At 46.3% G+C, this 17,922-nt stretch overlaps 1 protein-coding gene across 6 annotated transcripts in view; it reads left to right on the top strand.

The window, feature by feature from the left end:
• The first annotated feature begins 1,416 nt into the window (after positions 1 to 1,416).
• LOC105564110 (MAP kinase-activating death domain protein) overlaps positions 1,417 to 17,922 on the top strand; it is a 28,255-nt gene continuing 11,749 nt past the window's right edge. Inside the window, exons 1-27 of one of the 6 annotated variants that reach the window (XM_012016245.1) lie at positions 1,417 to 1,730; positions 5,749 to 5,979; positions 6,669 to 6,837; positions 6,916 to 7,081; positions 7,539 to 7,719; positions 7,892 to 8,049; positions 8,129 to 8,429; positions 8,882 to 9,214; positions 9,322 to 9,354; positions 9,743 to 9,855; positions 10,102 to 10,823; positions 10,941 to 11,179; positions 11,613 to 11,810; positions 13,075 to 13,455; positions 13,581 to 13,649; positions 13,737 to 13,937; positions 14,021 to 14,216; positions 14,542 to 14,637; positions 14,715 to 14,854; positions 14,941 to 15,099; positions 15,229 to 15,423; positions 15,553 to 15,640; positions 15,867 to 15,994; positions 16,349 to 16,489; positions 17,122 to 17,266; positions 17,393 to 17,522; positions 17,700 to 17,916. In XM_012016245.1, the coding sequence (XP_011871635.1) occupies positions 5,884 to 5,979; positions 6,669 to 6,837; positions 6,916 to 7,081; positions 7,539 to 7,719; positions 7,892 to 8,049; positions 8,129 to 8,429; positions 8,882 to 9,214; positions 9,322 to 9,354; positions 9,743 to 9,855; positions 10,102 to 10,823; positions 10,941 to 11,179; positions 11,613 to 11,810; positions 13,075 to 13,455; positions 13,581 to 13,649; positions 13,737 to 13,937; positions 14,021 to 14,216; positions 14,542 to 14,637; positions 14,715 to 14,854; positions 14,941 to 15,099; positions 15,229 to 15,423; positions 15,553 to 15,640; positions 15,867 to 15,994; positions 16,349 to 16,489; positions 17,122 to 17,266; positions 17,393 to 17,522; positions 17,700 to 17,916 (4,995 nt within the window). In that variant the 5' untranslated portion in view covers positions 1,417 to 1,730; positions 5,749 to 5,883. Of the gene's footprint in view, positions 1,731 to 4,662; positions 5,607 to 5,748; positions 5,980 to 6,668; positions 6,838 to 6,915; positions 7,082 to 7,538; positions 7,720 to 7,891; positions 8,050 to 8,128; positions 8,430 to 8,881; positions 9,215 to 9,321; positions 9,355 to 9,742; positions 9,856 to 10,101; positions 10,824 to 10,940; positions 11,180 to 11,612; positions 11,811 to 13,074; positions 13,456 to 13,580; positions 13,650 to 13,736; positions 13,938 to 14,020; positions 14,217 to 14,541; positions 14,638 to 14,714; positions 14,855 to 14,940; positions 15,100 to 15,228; positions 15,424 to 15,552; positions 15,641 to 15,866; positions 15,995 to 16,348; positions 16,490 to 17,121; positions 17,267 to 17,392; positions 17,523 to 17,699; positions 17,917 to 17,922 lie in introns of those variants that run through there. The other 5 variants (XM_012016241.1, XM_012016239.1, XM_012016240.1 and 2 more) reach the window with 5 other exon arrangements.

Here is a 17,922-nt window from a genome sequence, read left to right as displayed (position 1 = left end):
CTCTCGTAATTGGGAAACCGTTTCTTTCCGAAGCGACGCTTATCAAGTGGTACGTCCCGCTTGCGAGATCGCTGGCGATGCCTCGCCCTGCACCGCGGTGGTCTCCGTCTCCTTCCCCCAGTAGCACGATATATTGGCGCAATGTTGGGAAATAATGTAAAATCTAGTATTCCCCAATATTGGCCCAATATTGTAAGGCGGACGCGTTCTCTTAGGTAGCCAATATGTCCATTTAGCAATATTGGTTTGATATTGTATCAATAGTAGACTTAACATTCTTGCTACATTGCTTAATATTGGCCAGCGCACTTCCAATATAAATTTAACGTTATATAATTATTATCGTGCGGCATTTACATTTATTCCACGGCCAATATTGGCTTTACGTTGGACAATATTGAACAATGCATTTCTAATATAACCAACATTGGACCAATGTTTAGCCAATGTGCTGTGCTACTAGGGTCTCTTCGAAATGGATAAACTTGAGCGATCGATTAAATTAAGGCTGTTGCGAGTAATTGGGGGATATTAATCGAGTCACCCCGTTAAAGTTGCGAAGAAGAGAGACATGGAATATTACCTGATAATGCGAGAAACGGTAATTCGTTGGCTCTTTTTGCAGGCAGGTCGTGTTGAGAGACATTAACTTATTAATTAAGTTGCTGTTGCTTTTAAAATAATTAGAGTAGTTATTATACTTCATTGTTATTGTGTCGGTAAAACTATTATTGCTAGCAAAATACTCAGTCATTATACGTAACATTGTAGCGGGATATCGTTCAATTTTGTTTGATTGAATTAGATTATCACGTTGCAATAGAAAACGACATTAGGAAACGCAACACTCTCTGTAGTTGACGCAATAAAATTATTGAGGATTGTCACCGATAAATCAACGGCGATATTCCGTGTTTCCTTTCCCATACATCTCGCGTTAACTTTGTAAACGGGCGAAGCGTGTCATTGTATTGCGTGCGATTGACAAAAATTATCCCAGCTAGCACAGAACGTTGCAGCAACGTCGCGGTAATTGTGTAACACTGTCGCAACATTACACTGTAAAAAAGATTTTAGGAAGAGCGAAAGAAAAAGCGCAACAACTAAAGGGAGCTACGGAGCTTGCGAGGCGACAATTCTTACGGGATACAGGGCTAATTCTGTCCACGCGTGTTTCGCACCGAGGACAAGCGTTACACGCGCGCGTTGCGTCGCACGTTCCACGCTCCGTACCGAAAGATCAATACGTTCTAATACACGGTCTATATTCTATGCAACGAAAAAAAAGGGGGGGAAAAGAAGAAACAATTAGAAGAGCTCAAGTCAAGCCGAAACGAAAGGAGGTCCGACCGTTTCCCCTGCCGCTCGTCGCTCGACCGCCCCTCGACCGCGGCCGCAGCGAGACGGACCGGAGAGCCGCGAGAACCGGCTCTTCGCCGATAAACGGGGATATAATGGACATTCCATCGTCGGGGGCGGCTTGCGCCGTCACTGGAGGCGCGTCCGCGCTTCGTGCGCCCGCGGACGTGCGCCTGCCTGGTGCCCGCTTCTGGGGAACGATCAGCGTCGCGACGACGACGCGCGCGGCCCCGCGAGGCTCCGGGGCGCCAGTGCGATATCGCCGTTCGGCTGATACGGAATAACGCCGTCGGCCTTGGGGCAGTCGTTCGTATGGCGGCCGGACGAGGACCGTGCGCGGCCGTTCTCCGCGTTGACACGCATTGTAAAACGTAAGTGTTGCTCCACTTTGCGGCGACGGCGACGGCGACGTCGTAGGGGCTCGTCCTCCCGACGGAATATCCGCGGGACCACCCGCGACCTTGAGGCCGCGAGTCCCTCCCCGCGCGAATTTTAATTCCTCCCTTCCGTTGCCGCGGGCTGCCGCCGACGGTTTAATCGAATCTCTCGCGCGACTCGCGAATCCGAGCGATGCACCCCCGAGCGGACGTCGGAGAGGCGAGACCCCGTCTCTCCCGCTGGGGCTCGGCTCGTGGCCTCGGGATCGATGCGGTGAGGCAATCTCGGAACGGCGTAATTGTCCCGCTCTCGCGAGGTTTCGGGCTCTCAGTCGCGTTTTTCTCGCGCGCGGCTACGGGGTGGCCAGTGTTACCCCCCGAGGGTCGAGGTAAAGGCGGGTGTCTCTCTGAATTCTCTCCCCTCGATCCCGCGATCGGAACGCGATCCCTCGGCCGCTCTCCTCCGCGAGTCTAGGGCCTGGTCTACAATGAGTCTATACAGGAACTGTATCTCGATCCTTTTCCATTCAGGGTGGAAGAAAAAAGGCCGACATACAGTTCTGACTTCTGACTAACAACTCGTTGTAGACCGGGCCTGGCCGAATTAATTGGTCGGGGCAATTTCGCGCGATCGACGTGCCGCGAGCTGACCGCGGAACGTCGCTCTTCGGGAGCGGCGGAACCCGACGAGGTCGGCTCGTTAACTGTCGCGCCTTATCAAAACGGATCGCCCGCAGGTGTGTCTCCGTGCCACTTAGCCGTCGCAGCTGCGGGCGCGACTTTCCGCGGCGCGTCTGCTCGGGAATGGTTCCGGGTCTCGTTACTGCTTACCCTCGGCATCTCGGCGATACCGTTCGCGCCTCGGGCTGAATAATTGATCCGATGAATTGTTAAACGCGATCTTTTCCTCGCTTGACAATGCACCGCCCGAGTTTTCGACAAACGAGGTCCCGTCCCGATCGATTTTACAAGCTCCGCCGTCTGAGAACACGCGCGTTTTAACTTTCAGCCCCTCTCGACACCTTCGCGCGATCTAATTTGATCTCCGAATTTAGGTGAAGTGGATTTTTGGAATTTTACAGTTGACGATGAGCCCCGAAAAACGGAGCAATCGGTATGTCAGCTTCTTTGCGTAAAATAACAAATAGAATATGATCAGATTACATTAGACTACATGCGCTTTCAACGTAAATTAATAAGACTCTTATTTCTTTACATTGAAATTGCATGTCGTCTTATCATATTCTATCTAATATTTTAAACAGTGTTAGCGTAGAGAAAGCAATCCGCGTTTGCGATCTTCTTTTTTTAGAACGACGGATTAACTTTGCATGCGAGTAATGTGCGTAGGAGGTTTCTTTAAGATTGAACAGTTCTCTTCGCAACCTATTCAATTTTTATGTGGACTTGAGTGGACTTGAGAGAAAATGAGTCTGCGAATAGCTTTTTTCAACACTGAGAGAAACCAATTCACGCTTGCAATTCCTTTTAGAGCGACAAGTAATTTCGCATGTAAATTAATAAATTTTGTGCACACTCGAGTAACGTGTATAGAAGATTCCTTCAAGATTGAGCAGTTCTCTTCGCGATCTACTCAGTTTTTTATGGACTTGAGAGAAAGAGAGTGCGAACAGCTTTCTTAACTTCAAGGTTGAAAGAAACAAATTCGCGTTTGCTATCTTTTTTAGATTAACGATTAATTTGACAAGACAAATTAGTAAATTTTATGCATACGCGAGTAATGTGTAAGAGATTCCTTTAAGATTAAGGGGATTTTTCGCGATCTACTCATTTTTTCACGAAATGAGTCTGCGAATAACTTTCCTAACTTCAAGATTGACTCTTTCAGATTCCCCGTCGCTTCCAACGAATTGTTGCCTCGTTTCCTTCTTAAGGATTCGAGAAATGAGATCTAAATACCAGTTTTTCAATTCTAACTCGAGTCTCTCTCACGTTTCTAAATGTGCGTGTGAACACGGATTAAATCACTGAACATCTTGCATTGAACTTTCCAATCGAACGTCCTTCTCGCGCACCGAAAAAAGAGCCGACTCGAGAAAGAGAAGAGTGTCTTTAAAAGGGGACGTTTGAAAGATTGAGCAATCTCGAGCGACTTCCTCGGGCGGCCGCAGGACATCCGACAGCTCGGGCCTCGTTTGGACGTCGTCGGAGCGAGCCTCGGGCCTGTAATCGCCTGTCGCGCGATGACGCGGTGTAATCGAACACGGAAGTACGTGGCTTCGTGCACGCACGGAGCCCCGTCGCCTCCGTCCGCGTTGCGCCGCGATGCGAAATACGAGACCGGGCTCGATATCGCGCGGAATTAAACATGCGCATGCACGCCCGCTTTTTCCCTCGTTCCCTTTTGCCCCCGACACGGTGACACAGATATCCTTTTGGGCCTGCGGAATCACATCGATCTCCCGAAACCAAGTCCGGACCGGCGCTTGTCCTCCGGCCCTTCCGCCCTTCGCGATCTCCTCGCTCGTCCCCGCGTTAGGGACGTTCCCAGATAGCGTACACGTCTAATAGACATTTTTTAAACGGTATTAAGCTGTCTTTTAGATATGTTGGTCTAAAAAGTGTCTTAAAGCTGTCTTTATGACGTCTTTTAGTCATGCGTTGCTATCTGGGTTGATCAGTTCACGCCCGACGTCTCGACTTCGCGACCGAGGCTTCAGATTTTCGAACGTTACAATAAACAATCTCTTCTTTCGAAGTTCCCAGTGTGTAACTTTCAAACATAAAAATTATTGGACATTTGTGGCTCTTTCATCAACTTGAAGCATTACGAAAGTGAGGCAACGATAAGCAGTCTTTTCTTTCCAAGTTTCCGGCGTGTATCTCTCTAAAGTTGTAAGCCTACCACTGAAAATTGCAGTGGTATACTTGTAACTGCAAATCAGTGACGATTCACTGTTCGCAGTGATAATCCACCGATTGTCTAGAGAGTAATTTTTGGACATAGAAATTATTAAATTGTTGTTGGTAATGTTTTTGTTCACCAGTAATTAAATCAATAATCAATCCATTGTTTCGACATAACTGGCTATATTTAATTTTTCAAAATAACTTATTTTGCTGTGTTTAAAAATTACTGTCCAAAAGTCAGCCAGTTATGTCGAAACAATGGATTGATTATTAAATTATTAAATGTTTGCAGTACTTTCATCAACTTGTAGCATTACGAAAATGAGATAACAATAAACCTCTTCTTTCGAAGTTATCGGTGTGCACTCGCTAACAGTCAATCAGTGGATTATCACTGAAAACAGTGAATAGTCGCTAATTTGCAGTTGTAAGCAATACCACTGAAAATTGCAGTGGTATACTTATAACTGCAAATCAGTGGCTATTCACTGTTCGCAGTGATAATCCACTGGTTGACTTTTGGAGAGTAATTTTTAAACACAGCAATTATTAAGTGTTAGCAGTTCTTGCATAAACTTGAAGCATTGCGAAGATGAGATAACAATAAACAATCTCTTCTTTGGAAGTTTCCAGTGTGTAATTTTTAAACATAGGAATTATTAGACGTTTATAGTTCTCTTATCAACTTGGAGCATTGCGAAAATGAGATAGCAATAAACAATCTCTTCTCTCAAAGTTTCCAGTCTGTAGTTTTCAAACACAGAAATTATTGGACGTTTATGGGTCTTTCGTCAACTTGAAGCATCACGAAAATCGAGATAACAGCGGTAGTTTAATTAAAACTTGAGAAGAGGAAGCAATCTGTGACGTCAACGAAAATTCTAGCATGAAGTTAAATTAAAAATACATAGCGATTGCCCTCGAGATACTTTCTTCAAGAAAATATTACCCCCGCGTCAGCGGAGGAGCGCGCCATTAAGGCTAACAAAGTAGAAGCAGGTGGGTGTCGCCTATAAATTCAACCCGCTCGCACCCGCGGGAGCAGTTACGACGAAAGTTTAATTAATCGCCACTATTCAGCAAATAGCGAGACAGGGACGTCAATTAACTGCAGCCCCGCGCTCTCTCTGTGTGTTTGCAGGTGGGATAAATAAGCGAGAGAATGGTACAATCATGATTCAAGCTGGAAACGACCCTGAGGAGAGTTCAGCAGCTCGGATGTCCTGTATACACTGTATACAACGGTGACACAGCTGCACGCACGTAGACCACAGCCATGGATATACAGAAGAAGTTCCTGTGCCCCCGACTGGTGGATTATCTCGCCATCGTGGGGGCCAGGATGCCCGCTGCCTCTCGTCAGCCCGTACAGGTAAAACAACGGGGGACATTAAAGCGTACATTTGCGCAATTCTGTACCAGCGAAAGTTTACAAGTGTAATATAGTGTCTCGGAGGTAAATGTCGGGTCACAGTTTTTTTTTACGAGAACGAGATTTTTATATTTTCTTAATCGGCTTGACGAACTCAGCCAAGAGTACAAAAATCTCATCTTCGTAAAAAAATGTGACCTAACGTTGTTTACCGCTGAAGCATCGATATAGAGTTTCGCGAAATTTCGCACGGCGGTATCTTACCTAGCACAATATATTGGCGCAATATTGGGAAATAATGTAAACCTAGTGTTCCCAATATTGGTCCAATATTGTAAGATGGACGCCTTCTCTTATTTAGCCAATATGTCTAGTTAGCAATATTGGTTTAATATTGCATCAATAGTAGGCTAGTATTCTTATTACATTGTTAAATATTGGTCAATGCGCTTCCAATATAAATCTATTGTAATATAATTATTATCGTGCAATAGTTACATCTAATAGTCCAATATTGGCTTTACGTCGGACAATGTCGGCCAATGCATTCCCAATATAGCCAACGTTGGACCAATGTATAGCCAATGCACTGCGTTGCTAGGATTAATTCTGCCGTTTAAGCCCCTTTATTGCAAAGAAAGAGAGGCTGATTGAAGGAAAGAAGAAATAATGATCTGCGTTTAAAACAGGTCCCGGAGTTGCTACGCAGATATCCAGTGGAGGATCACAAGGATTTTCCTCTACCTCTGGATATGGTGTATTTCTGCCAACCGGAAGGTTGCAGTAGCGTGGGACCGAAGCGCACGGCCTTACGAGAGGCGACGTCCTTCACCTTCACCCTCACCGACAAAGATTCAGGTTCGTGCCACTTGCCACTTGCGCGTGACACTGTCCGGTGATATTCGCATTGCTATAGTGATATTTTGCTAAATGCAGGAAAGACGCGTTATGGGATCTGCGTGAACTTTTACCGACCTACTGAAAGGGCGGGGGTCGTGGCTGGCGGGGAAATGTCGCTCAAGAGGGAAAAGTACAACACCACGTTTCGCAGGGAAAGCTGGAGGAAGAGCATGGAGAGGAGCACGGATTCCGCTTTTTCTAGGTGAAATGGCTTATAATTATTGGCCTCCCTCCGACCTCTGCAATCAGTAGAAGAATGAAGCCGTAGACGTATAATGTATTGACTGTGCGTTTGGCCGAAGAAGTGTACAAACTTTAGAAGGAGACAACGTACTTTGAGTGGTCGCCCTCTCTCTGTCGCTCTCTACCACTTCCCTTACTCCTCTGTTACCTCCACTATTTATTAGACGAAGATGAGGCGACTACTCAACTGTCAGCTGTCTCGGTCTAAAGTTTGCACATGTTCTCAACGTGGGAGAGGTAGGAAACGCGCAGTCTATTCTTTTTTCTTCTCGAAACTAAAGCTTCTAAAAAAATTCGCCGATTCTCCGGAACCGAGCGAGAGATCTATTGCCGCGTGTTCTAGACAATCCGGACAAATCAGCGCCCGACAGAATGTCCCGTTTATAAGACTGTATCTCTAGCCGTTCTCGTTATAGCGACTATAGGAGCAGTGCGGTGGGTCCCAGTGACTCTGAGAAAGATTGCTCTAGTAGCAGGAGGGACTCGGACACGCCGCAGGTACCCCACGCCCCGAGATTGGAATTCATCGCACCGAGCGGGGACAGCGAGAGCGGTGGCAGTCATTCCCCTTCGCCACGCGCGTCTCGAAGACGTCAGGTCGATACCACTGACTAATATAACAACACCTTGCACTCGAAACAGTTCTCGCCATCAGTAACTCATTCGTTCAGAAAGTATCTTAGAGGAATTGAAGGCGACGCACACACATACATAACTTTACATAATAAAGCTCGCCAATAAGTCCAACGACCTCGCAATATTCTCGCAGAGGGTACGCAATCACTCCTTGACCTCGCTATGCATCATTTCGCACCATCCGTTCTTCACGATGTTCCGGGAGTGTCTTTTCGTTCTGAAGAAGATCATCGACGCGTGCAATGAGAGCTTCACGCCGCAGAAGGTCGGGGCTTCTCGGCAGACCAACAGGTGTGTACGGAAAGAAGACGTGGGTCGCGGGAATTTGAAAAACTACCGCATCCGTCAACTGAACTTGTCTCATTAACAGAGATACGGTGTGGAGCGTTCTGACGGGCCAGGTTCTGGGCGACACGCCGTCCATCGTGCTTCACGACGTTCGCGAGATCGAGACATGGATACTGCGTTTGCTCAGTAGCCCCGTGCCCGTCCCGACAAAGACGCGTGTCGAGGTCGAGATAATATCGTCGAGCATGCAACCCCCGCTCTGTTTCGCCCTGCCGGACCACACCAGGTTTTCCTTGGTAGATTTTCCTCTGCACCTGCCGTTGGAGCTCCTAGGCGTCGACATATGTCTGAAGGTCCTCACGCTGATCCTCTTGGAGAACAAGGTAAACGAGTATAAAACAGTCGTTTTTCTCAGATTTTTCTGTACAAATTGGTACACTTTTCAGTAGCGCCGAGAAGGTTTATATCTTTTCTAAAAATTTTTATATGTAAACTTTGGAATATTCCGCGATTTGCGACATTGCTTATTTTATAATTTCAGACGTAATCTTATAAGATTTCATAAAATTTAAGAAATTTTTTTTCAGAAATTATAGAATCTCAGAAATATTTCAGAATATTCACATACAATGAAAAATTCTAGGAAAAGCAGTAGACTTTCTGAAAGTATTCAGTATTTCTGAAAGTAGTCTCAATTTGTATAAAAAATCTGAGAAAAATTTTCACCCTTTCTTTATCAGAAAATAAAATAAAACATACATGTCTCATCAGCGTTTTCGCTGCATCTTCGAATGTCCAGAGCTGCTGGAGAATCAAGCGACGTTCTTTCTTTCAGATCGTACTTCAGTCCCGGGATTACAACGCTCTATCCATGTCGGTCATGGCGTTCGTCACGATGATCTACCCTCTGGAGTACATGTTCCCCGCGATACCCTTGCTTCCCACGTGCATGAGCTGCGCGGAGCAGCTGCTGCTCGCCCCGACGCCCTTCGTGATCGGGATACCCGCGTCCTTCCTGCTGTACAAGAAGAACTTCAGGATGCCCGACGACATCTGGTTGGTGGACTTGGATAGCAATAAGATAACGGCGCCGAGCGCTTTGTGCGATGACGGTTTGCCGCCGTTGCCGGAACCGGAGGGTACCATCCTGAAAAATCATCTGAAGCAGGTAACGCGATGTCGCTTGAGTGGCGACATAGAACTTTCGTTATTGACTTTTATTATTACGAAGCTAAGTGACGAAGAGTTTTTAATGACTCCTTACCCTCACCGCAGGCAATGCAACTGATGGATCAAGTTGGCTCTAGTGTAAATATTTTACTAATTCTCAGTCCGCTTGGTGGCATACCCTTTATTTCGTAGTTAGTCGCATGCATGATTTATCACATGTAGAGCCGTAGATGTAGAGTGAAGTCAAATCGCAGCCACGCGCATTTGCTAACGGTGTAAGATGAACATTGCAAGTAGCAAATACAAACTGTAGCAATCGAAAAGAAAAGATTAGTTTCTCTTTCTTGAAGATTGAAAGTTTTAGTCGACGTCGGGTAGAACAATTTTTTTGTAATGTTTTCTCGCCTCTTTGTTTGTAAATCTAGTCGAAATCTAGTCCAAGTAGAAGTAGCAACGAAGTAGCAACGAGCAGCGAGCGTTGCAAACGAAGGACCGATCGTTAATTTACTGTTTAATGAATTTCCAGGCGATGGCCAGTATGACGGGCCCTCCATTGCCCCCGCAGGACATCTCGCTGCGCCTGTCCTTTCAGCAACCGAGCAGAAGAGAAAGCACGGCCTCCCATCATTCCAGCTTAAGGTACGTCGCTATCACGTCTCTTTCGCTAAAGTCTATTACTAACAACAAGATTACCGACAATAATATGAATGAAATGTCGACGAATGTAGAGAAGAAGACTCGTGCTTTTCGTTGAATAAAAATTGTCGACAAAAGTATGCATTCTTCTATCAATTCCTCGATCATGGAACGACGCTGTTATCTACATCCTAAGTACTTTTACAACGTTGAATGCTAATAAACTATGTTCACAAATAAACCCTACAGTGTCGCTTCGACGAAGCACAGGCCGAGCGTCGATCAGTGCGCGCACGTCCAACACGCCCCGTTGAATTCGCCTGGCATGAGCACGTCGTCGAGTCCGCCTCGTCGGCCGTCGATGTCGCAGACGATGTCGCCCGGACCGGCCGGCCCGTATCCGCCGAAGGCGACCGGTCAGGGCGGCCCGGCGCCCTTCAATCCCTTCATCTACGGGAACGACGTGGATTCGGTGGACATCGCCACGCGGGTCGCCATGGTGCGGTTCTTCAACTCGCAGAACTTGCTGGCCAACTTCACCGAGCACACGCGCACTCTACGGCTGTACCCCCGGCCGGTGGTGGCCTTCCAGATCAACTCGTTTCTCCGCTCGCGGCCCAGGAAGAGCAGCTTCCTCAACAAATTCGCGCGCACGCAGGCGGTCGAGTTCCTGGCCGAGTGGTCCCTCACACCGAGCAACGTGGCCTTCCTCCGGGTGCAGACCGGGGTGTTCGATCCCGCGCAGATCGGCGACAAGTCGCGCTGGTACGCGACCAACCTCGAGCCGATCTACTTTCCCGTCTGGGACTCCGGTAGCTCGCTGGCGAACGCCCTGAAGGCGATGAGGGAGCACGAGACTCAGCCGACGGACGAGAGCGGTTCCGACTCCGAGGGCGCCGAGAGCACCAGCTCCTCCTACTCCTCCCTGAGCGACTTTGTCTCCGAGATGGCGTCGTCCGATCTGTCGCCGGGTGAGTGTTTTATGAAGAAGACAGCTCAGTGCTTGAGATTCAATATTGCCGTAAAGCACTTTACATATAATTTATGCAATTTCAGTGTTCTTTAACGCGCTCTATCACTTGCCGCAGGTTACAATTGCCCGCAGGCGAGCCAGCCCCAACCAATGTCGCTCTCTGTGGATCCGAAGAACGTCTACAATCCACCGAGTTCCCTGCAATATCCGGGAGTGGAGGAGGGCTCACCGGTACGGCCCGAGAGCCCGCCGAGCACGTCTTCTAGTCACAGCGATCTCAGTAGTCCGAGCTTTAACAGGGACTCCGAGCTCGAATTAAATCCGAAAATTCACGAGGGTTCGCAGTCCACTAACGTAAGTAACGCAAGCCCTTCCTGCGATCTCTCCTCCTGTTTTTTTTCTTTCTTTCTCTTTCCATTATATGCACTACTTTCTATATGCTAAATAATATTTTATATCTTATGTGATTATGGGTTACATCGTACGACATAAATCATGTCACATGCACGACATCATAGTTAAAAGAAAATTTAAAAGTAACGTGAGTCTCTTGGTGCCACAACATGTAGCGCGATATCCAAATTTCACAGTAACAAAATAATAGATGATGTCATTGACGACTTCTCACATACGTCGAACAAGAGATACTTTTCAATTCTACATAATCGGCGCACAATAATGATTCGTGCATAAATACGATACCTACGAAATACTTTCGTAGCGTTACGTTATGCGTAAATCTCAAAGTAGCATCTCCGGTGTGCGCTAACGGATAGCTTGATTATAGGATAAAGAGGAGGGTGGTAGCTTTGAGTCAGACTCCGCGTCGACAATAACACCGCGCACTATCCTGAGCGCACAAAGTTCGGTAGGACAGTTCACAGGGATAAGCATGGGATCTTTAGGCACTCAATCTTCGCTCAACGACACTGAACGTCCTACCACACCTCACAGGACCTCGCGTATCAGTAAATATGTCACTCCTGTGAGTCATCTTCATATGTACCTTTACTTCTGTCACTTTCGATTGTCCCCTCGGGTGTCACCTCGGTACCATTTGGGGATGCATGATAGAATGAAATCGAATGGGATACCGGAGGGAATTTCCGGGGAACGTGTGGAATGCTTTTGCCCCCGTCTCTTTCTCTCACCTCCTTTTCCCTTATTCGTATTTCTCGTTTAAAGTACTGTTTGAGGAGAATGTTGATGCTTCTCGGCCCTGATTTGCATTTTAATTTCAAGGATGCGTCGTGTCTCACGATTATTCCCCGATAATCGTTCGTTCGAGATACCCGCGTACCTCGCATGTCCGCCACCTCGAAACACGAACATAATAATCCCCATTCACGTCCCATAGCTGGCATTAAATGTAATTGCGTGAACTCTATTTGTCCGATCTTCAGTCTGTACCTCGCACCATTTCTTCTCAGCATGAAATAAGGTTTATTATATGACGCACACACTTTTTTCTTTCAATCCCCTGAAGATGCGTTATTGCATATTGATGCTTGTGTAATGTTATACGTTTCTTTCTCATACGATCGCACACACGTACGTGAAGCATATATACAGATACGTTTACATGTACATCTGTTCATCTTGCTGCCACGCACACGTACACGATTTTACGTTCGATTACTGTAAGTTTAAGATGATTATAGAAACACGATCGGTATCTTCAATATACATATATTATACATGTACGTACATGCACTAGAGATGTGATGCACTATTTAAATTACAATGAAAAGTACGACTTCTTCTCGTAGTTACCACTTGTGTCGTCAGGTACAACTTGTTTTATCTAGACCTGAATCTATGCTATTTCAACGTGTTGCCTCCTGAAGCATGACTTAACTTTGTTGCCTCATACCTTGAATCTTAAGACCACGATCTAAGTATTCGTACGTTTTGTGTCGATTAATGTGTAATACTTTCAGAAAAAGGCATCTGTTTCTATTACAAGAGTCTCGGAGTACTTTCTACCGTTGATCTCGCGTGTCTTAAACGTTTTCTATCGACAGCTTGCGTATCGCCAATCTGTTAATAATAACATTTTCCAGAATAAGCAACGTCACAAGTATATATTTTTTCTACTGATTTTTCTGAATCTCGAGAGAAAGGGTCTTTCAGAGACGCGCGGGATTAGAGAAGACTCGCATCCGGTTTCTTCACCGCCTCCCAAGAGGACTGTCCATCTCTACGCGAAGATAGAGGACACTCACGAACGCTCGCGTACTGTTTTCCAGGTACCACCCACGGGACCGGGTCTGCAGCGTCAGCCGAGCGTCGGCAATGTCCTGGCGAGGGCCGCCAGCTTCAGCACCACCGGCGGGCCCCTCCTGCCGCGGCAGATAAGCGCGGTCACCGCCGGCGATCATCATCACGAGGTGACGCTGCAGCTGCAGCGTCAGGCGTCGGCGGGGCCGACGATCACGCCGAAACAGGGCAACGACAGCGGGATACAACGGCAGAACAGCGGCGGCAGCACCACCGCCACCGGGAACGGTGTTCTTCGGCAGGGCTCGCAGGGCTCCCTGTTCGAGCAGATCGCCAGCCAGGCGAAGGACTTGATGCGCGAGACTACCAGGCAGAGCAGCCAGGACGGGCTACTCGCACACATGGACAAGGTACCGCAAGCAGTGTGAAGATATCTAGTTACTCCTTCGTGCAGTTTTATCAAAACGGACGTTACCATTTGTTTGTTCTCTGGATGCGACAGCAGCTACTTTATCTAACTTACTGTTCGTTGCAGCTGAAGCATCAGGCGAAGGAAAAAATTACAGAGGCCGGTGAAGATAGTCTGTTCGCGCCACTGGAGCAAGTATGTTTGCGCGAAGCGTTATACTTACGACGTTATACAAAGTCGAAATGTATGCTTAGTCTGTCTTCTTTATTCCGAATCAATTAGTTGACGCAACAGACGAAGAAAGCGGTGGGCGAGGCCACCAAGTCGGTGCAAGAGGTGTCGAAAACCGCGCTGGAGGCGAGCAAGACCGCGGCGGGTGTCAGCAAGAACACGTTGGACGATCTGACGTACGTTGGCAAAAGCACGTTGGGAGACTTGACGAAAAGTGCGAAAGAAGTCGCCGCGAAGAAGGGGTTGCTCAAGGTACGCTTACCTTCAGTAGGATCTCAGATTTAATAGTTTTTTGCGTTGATCTTTAAAGTTTGTCTGATCGAATTTGCGTTCAGGGCCTCGGAGAGTCGCAACAATCGCCAGTACACAGTCCGCAATCTCCCAATGCGCAGCAGAGAAAGGATTCGGTCAGCAATCAGCTGGTCGCGTCTGACACGCGAGGCGGCGTCGGGCGGGACTTTTTCAGCAATATTAGCAGCGATCTGAACGGCTTCGCCGCGCAGACCAGCAGCATGTTCAGCGATTTATTCGGTACGGATATGATCTCACTTAATTATTAGCCTACGGGACATTAATAATTTTTTTAATTCTGTATTTATAGTAATATAATTTGTATGAGTCGTAGATTTTATTGAAAGATTTAATTTCTCGGGTAAAAAAATGTTTTTTTAAAAAAACGGACGTATAGTTTGTTATTTATCTATCTTTTGGGGGACTTTACATGCATTTAATTACTATTAGTTATGAATAAATTATATAAATTTACGTACCACACATAAAGATCGATAATGTATGCACATCGAGGAGAAAGAGATAGCGCGTTTTAAAGAATAACGAAATCGCGTCTGATTTTCAGGTAGTAAAAATAATTCCAATCGTGGCAGCAGCTTCTTCCCGCAGAATCAGAAATCGAAAGAGAAGACAAATCCGATTCTCGGACCATTTCCGAAAGGTAAACGATAACATCGAGGCATTTCTACTAACGTCTTTGCATCCGAAAAGAACATTCAGTTCGAGGTTTATCTTTAGTTACAGGAAAAACCGGATTGGTGGAACGATCTTCGTTGATAAAACATTCTACACATAAAGTTAATCAAGAAGACGCGCAGAGAATGCAAAACGCGGAACGTTCCAGCACAAATAGCGACAATCAAGCCTTTTTAAATGATGCGAGTATTCGTAAATGTTATCTTAATTATTAAAAAGGACTAAGACGATTGTGCTTTATTTCACGATCCCGTGACGGAACTTCTAGGTGGTGACGCAAGTGTTGGCCGGCGAAGGCGTTGGTTGGCTCAAGTTGAACAGATTGAAGAAGCTGATGGAAGACGAAAATTATCGAGATTTGGTCGTGACGAAGCTGAACAAGGGTCTTAATAGGAAGATCAGTCCAAATGATCATATTGACGATGTGGTAATTTCAAGTGTATCTTAATTCGACATCTAGAAATCATCTAGAGCCTACTAATCTTACTTGACATTGGCCCGCCTCGACAGATGAAACGTTCGGTTACTTTATGTTTCTGTTTTAATTTCTTGTCAGGCCATATCGAAGCCCGTATATAAGGGAATGTTAAAGTGCCTTCAAGCAGTAACGCACGGTCTCGCACATACGTATAATAATTTTGGACTTGGCGGGATGGCTTCTGTCTTCCAAATGATGGAAATCGCTCACACGCATTACTGGAGCAAGGATCTATCCGAGGGTAGCGGCTTCGACAGCTCTTTGATGTCGCAGGTATGATTCTCCACACTTCTGAAGTAGCACAATTTACAATTCATCTGCCTGATATTTATTCCATTTTTTTATATAGTATAAGTAATATACATTTAATATTCAATGTTGAGAGAGAGTGTTGTCTCGCAGGCGTCTAGCCCGTTCGGTAGCAGAGAAAACCTGAAATCTCCGCAATCCCCGAATGCATCTGACTTTATGGATATCACGCAAAAATCGGGTATGTCTTTGAACACACTGTTGTTAAAAAAGTTGCCGTCAATTTCCAGCTTTCGAGATACATTTTCGATTAAAACTTTCAATTATTCATTGCGATGAACGTGTACAATTATTTCACGTAAACTTTGTTAACTTTGAAAAAGACATAGAATATGTGAAAACAACGTAGGCCAACAAGTTAAATAAATTATAAGTGAATTAGTAATTAATATTTTTGCAAATACTAGATTTGCCGCAAGTGCATCTGGAGGCACCGCCGGCGGGGGACACGAGCCAATCTACAACGGACATGTTTTTGGACATATTCACGAAGAAAGGGAAATTTTTAAGCAAGCTCACCTCGTTCGACTCGGAGGTAGAAAGAATTTTTCCATTCAATATCAAACGTACTTCGAGATCTCAAGCTCGAGTTTCAAGTTGGTTGCCGTAGTCCTACTTGGGTGTCGCAATGATCCTGCAGGCGCGATCAATGATCGTTGAAACTAGTAAAAGTACATCTCCTCCCCCCGTCCTAGAGCAAACGACAAGTAGCACTTCGTTTTCTTTTCTTCTTTTAGACAATGTAATTTATTCGGCCTTGTAGTTTCTTTAACGATTATTGTAAAGCTAAGTAAGTAAACGCGAAGAAAGAAAGAAAACATCACAAAAATGCTCAATTTTCGATATTGTTACATGCAACGCACACGTGTTTTGTCATGTGTTTTTTTAGAGTGGGCGGGGTGGTGGAACGGGGAGCAGCGAAGCTTTATCCACTGACGGAGGTAGCATTATCACTAATCCTGCTTTTCGGCAAGCGCACCAAGCTTCCTTCCGAAGCACCGTGTCTGATAGCGAGGTCGAGCAAGGCAATGTAAATTATCTTGAATTAATATAATCTTACATAGTTGTTAGATTACATCTGGTAGAGAACGCACACACGCTAGTAACGCCGTCCATTCCCGTTAAATAGATTCCCAGCGACGCTCTACTGTCTGTTAATCGCGCGTAGCGAATTCGAATTGAATTAAACGTTCGACGCGCCCTTTAGGAACGTGCCCTTTTAACGCGACTCGGATATGTAGCGTCTACACCTCGCGCGGCAAGAGCTTCCCGCAGTTCGGAACACTCGAGTCACGCCGATACCTCGATTCATTCATCAGACACGAATGGACGCTGACAGATCGCATGGAGAACCGTTATCGGAGGGCAACAGTGACGCGCAATTTCAATTACTGTCACATGAAAATAAAACAGCACATCCCGCTCGTGACGTAACTAGGTTTCTGCCGTGATTCCTCGTGCGAACAAGTTACCCTTTGATCTTAAGGTGACATCGTAATTAACTAGTTGGAATGCTCTAATCGCCATAATCTCGACGGACGTCAATAGCAGATGTAGTTTCGGATGTTACCGGTTCATTAAAATCTTGATCGTTCTTCATCAAAGATCCTTATCCTTGGAGAACGCTATTAACTTCATTCTTATGCGGTTCTATGATTCCAGTTTCCACGGCAGGGCAAGCAGCGTTCCGGCAGCGTCTGGTCCAGCAAGTCGTCCCTGAGCACCGGATTCCGGTATCACGGCGGAAGTTTGATACCCACCACGACGTTACCGAGTCCGGACGCTGCGAGAACGTATCTCTTTGAAGGTACGTCTATAGAAGCATCTAACAAAAGACACGATCGCCACCGTTGACAATTCGAACGATGAAAGGCTGACGATTTGCTTGTACATTTTATCAACTTTTTATCACATTACGGTTCTCAAAATTCAGGTCTACTGGGGAAGGAGAGGTCGTCCCTGTGGGACGAGATGCAGTTCTGGGAGGACGCCTTCTTGGACGCCGTCTCGCAGGAACGCGACATGATGGGCATGGACCAGGGACCCGGAGAAATGGTGGAGAGGTGAGAGAGGCGTCTATAACGCATGAACGATTGAAAATGAGGTCGAAATCAAGGAAAATCTGAGAGACGACGTAATTAGAAATTGAAAAACTGCACCTGACATTATTAATTGATACGCGTGTACGTAAATGTAACAAAAAATAAGAAACCGCTATTAATATCGCGTGCGCGACGCAGATACAAGAGCTTAAGCGAGAGCGAAAGGCGACGGTTGGAGCACGAGGAGGACAGGCTGTTGTGCACTTTGCTGCACAATCTCACCGCCGTCCTAGTGATGCTGAACGTCGAGAAGAACGAGCTGAAGCGGAAGGTGCGCAGACTGCTGGGCAAGAGTCACATCGGCCTCATCTACAGCCAGGAGCTGAATCTGCTCCTCGACCAAATAAACAACCTCGTGAGT

Source organism: Vollenhovia emeryi, unplaced genomic scaffold, assembly GCF_000949405.1.
Source record: "Vollenhovia emeryi isolate VEMERY1.0 unplaced genomic scaffold, V.emery_V1.0 DF939168.1, whole genome shotgun sequence".
In the NCBI taxonomy this organism is placed as follows: Eukaryota; Metazoa; Arthropoda; class Insecta; order Hymenoptera; family Formicidae; genus Vollenhovia; species Vollenhovia emeryi.
The sequence above is the reverse complement of the archived record's forward strand: the minus strand, read 5'-3'. Positions and strand labels throughout refer to the sequence as shown.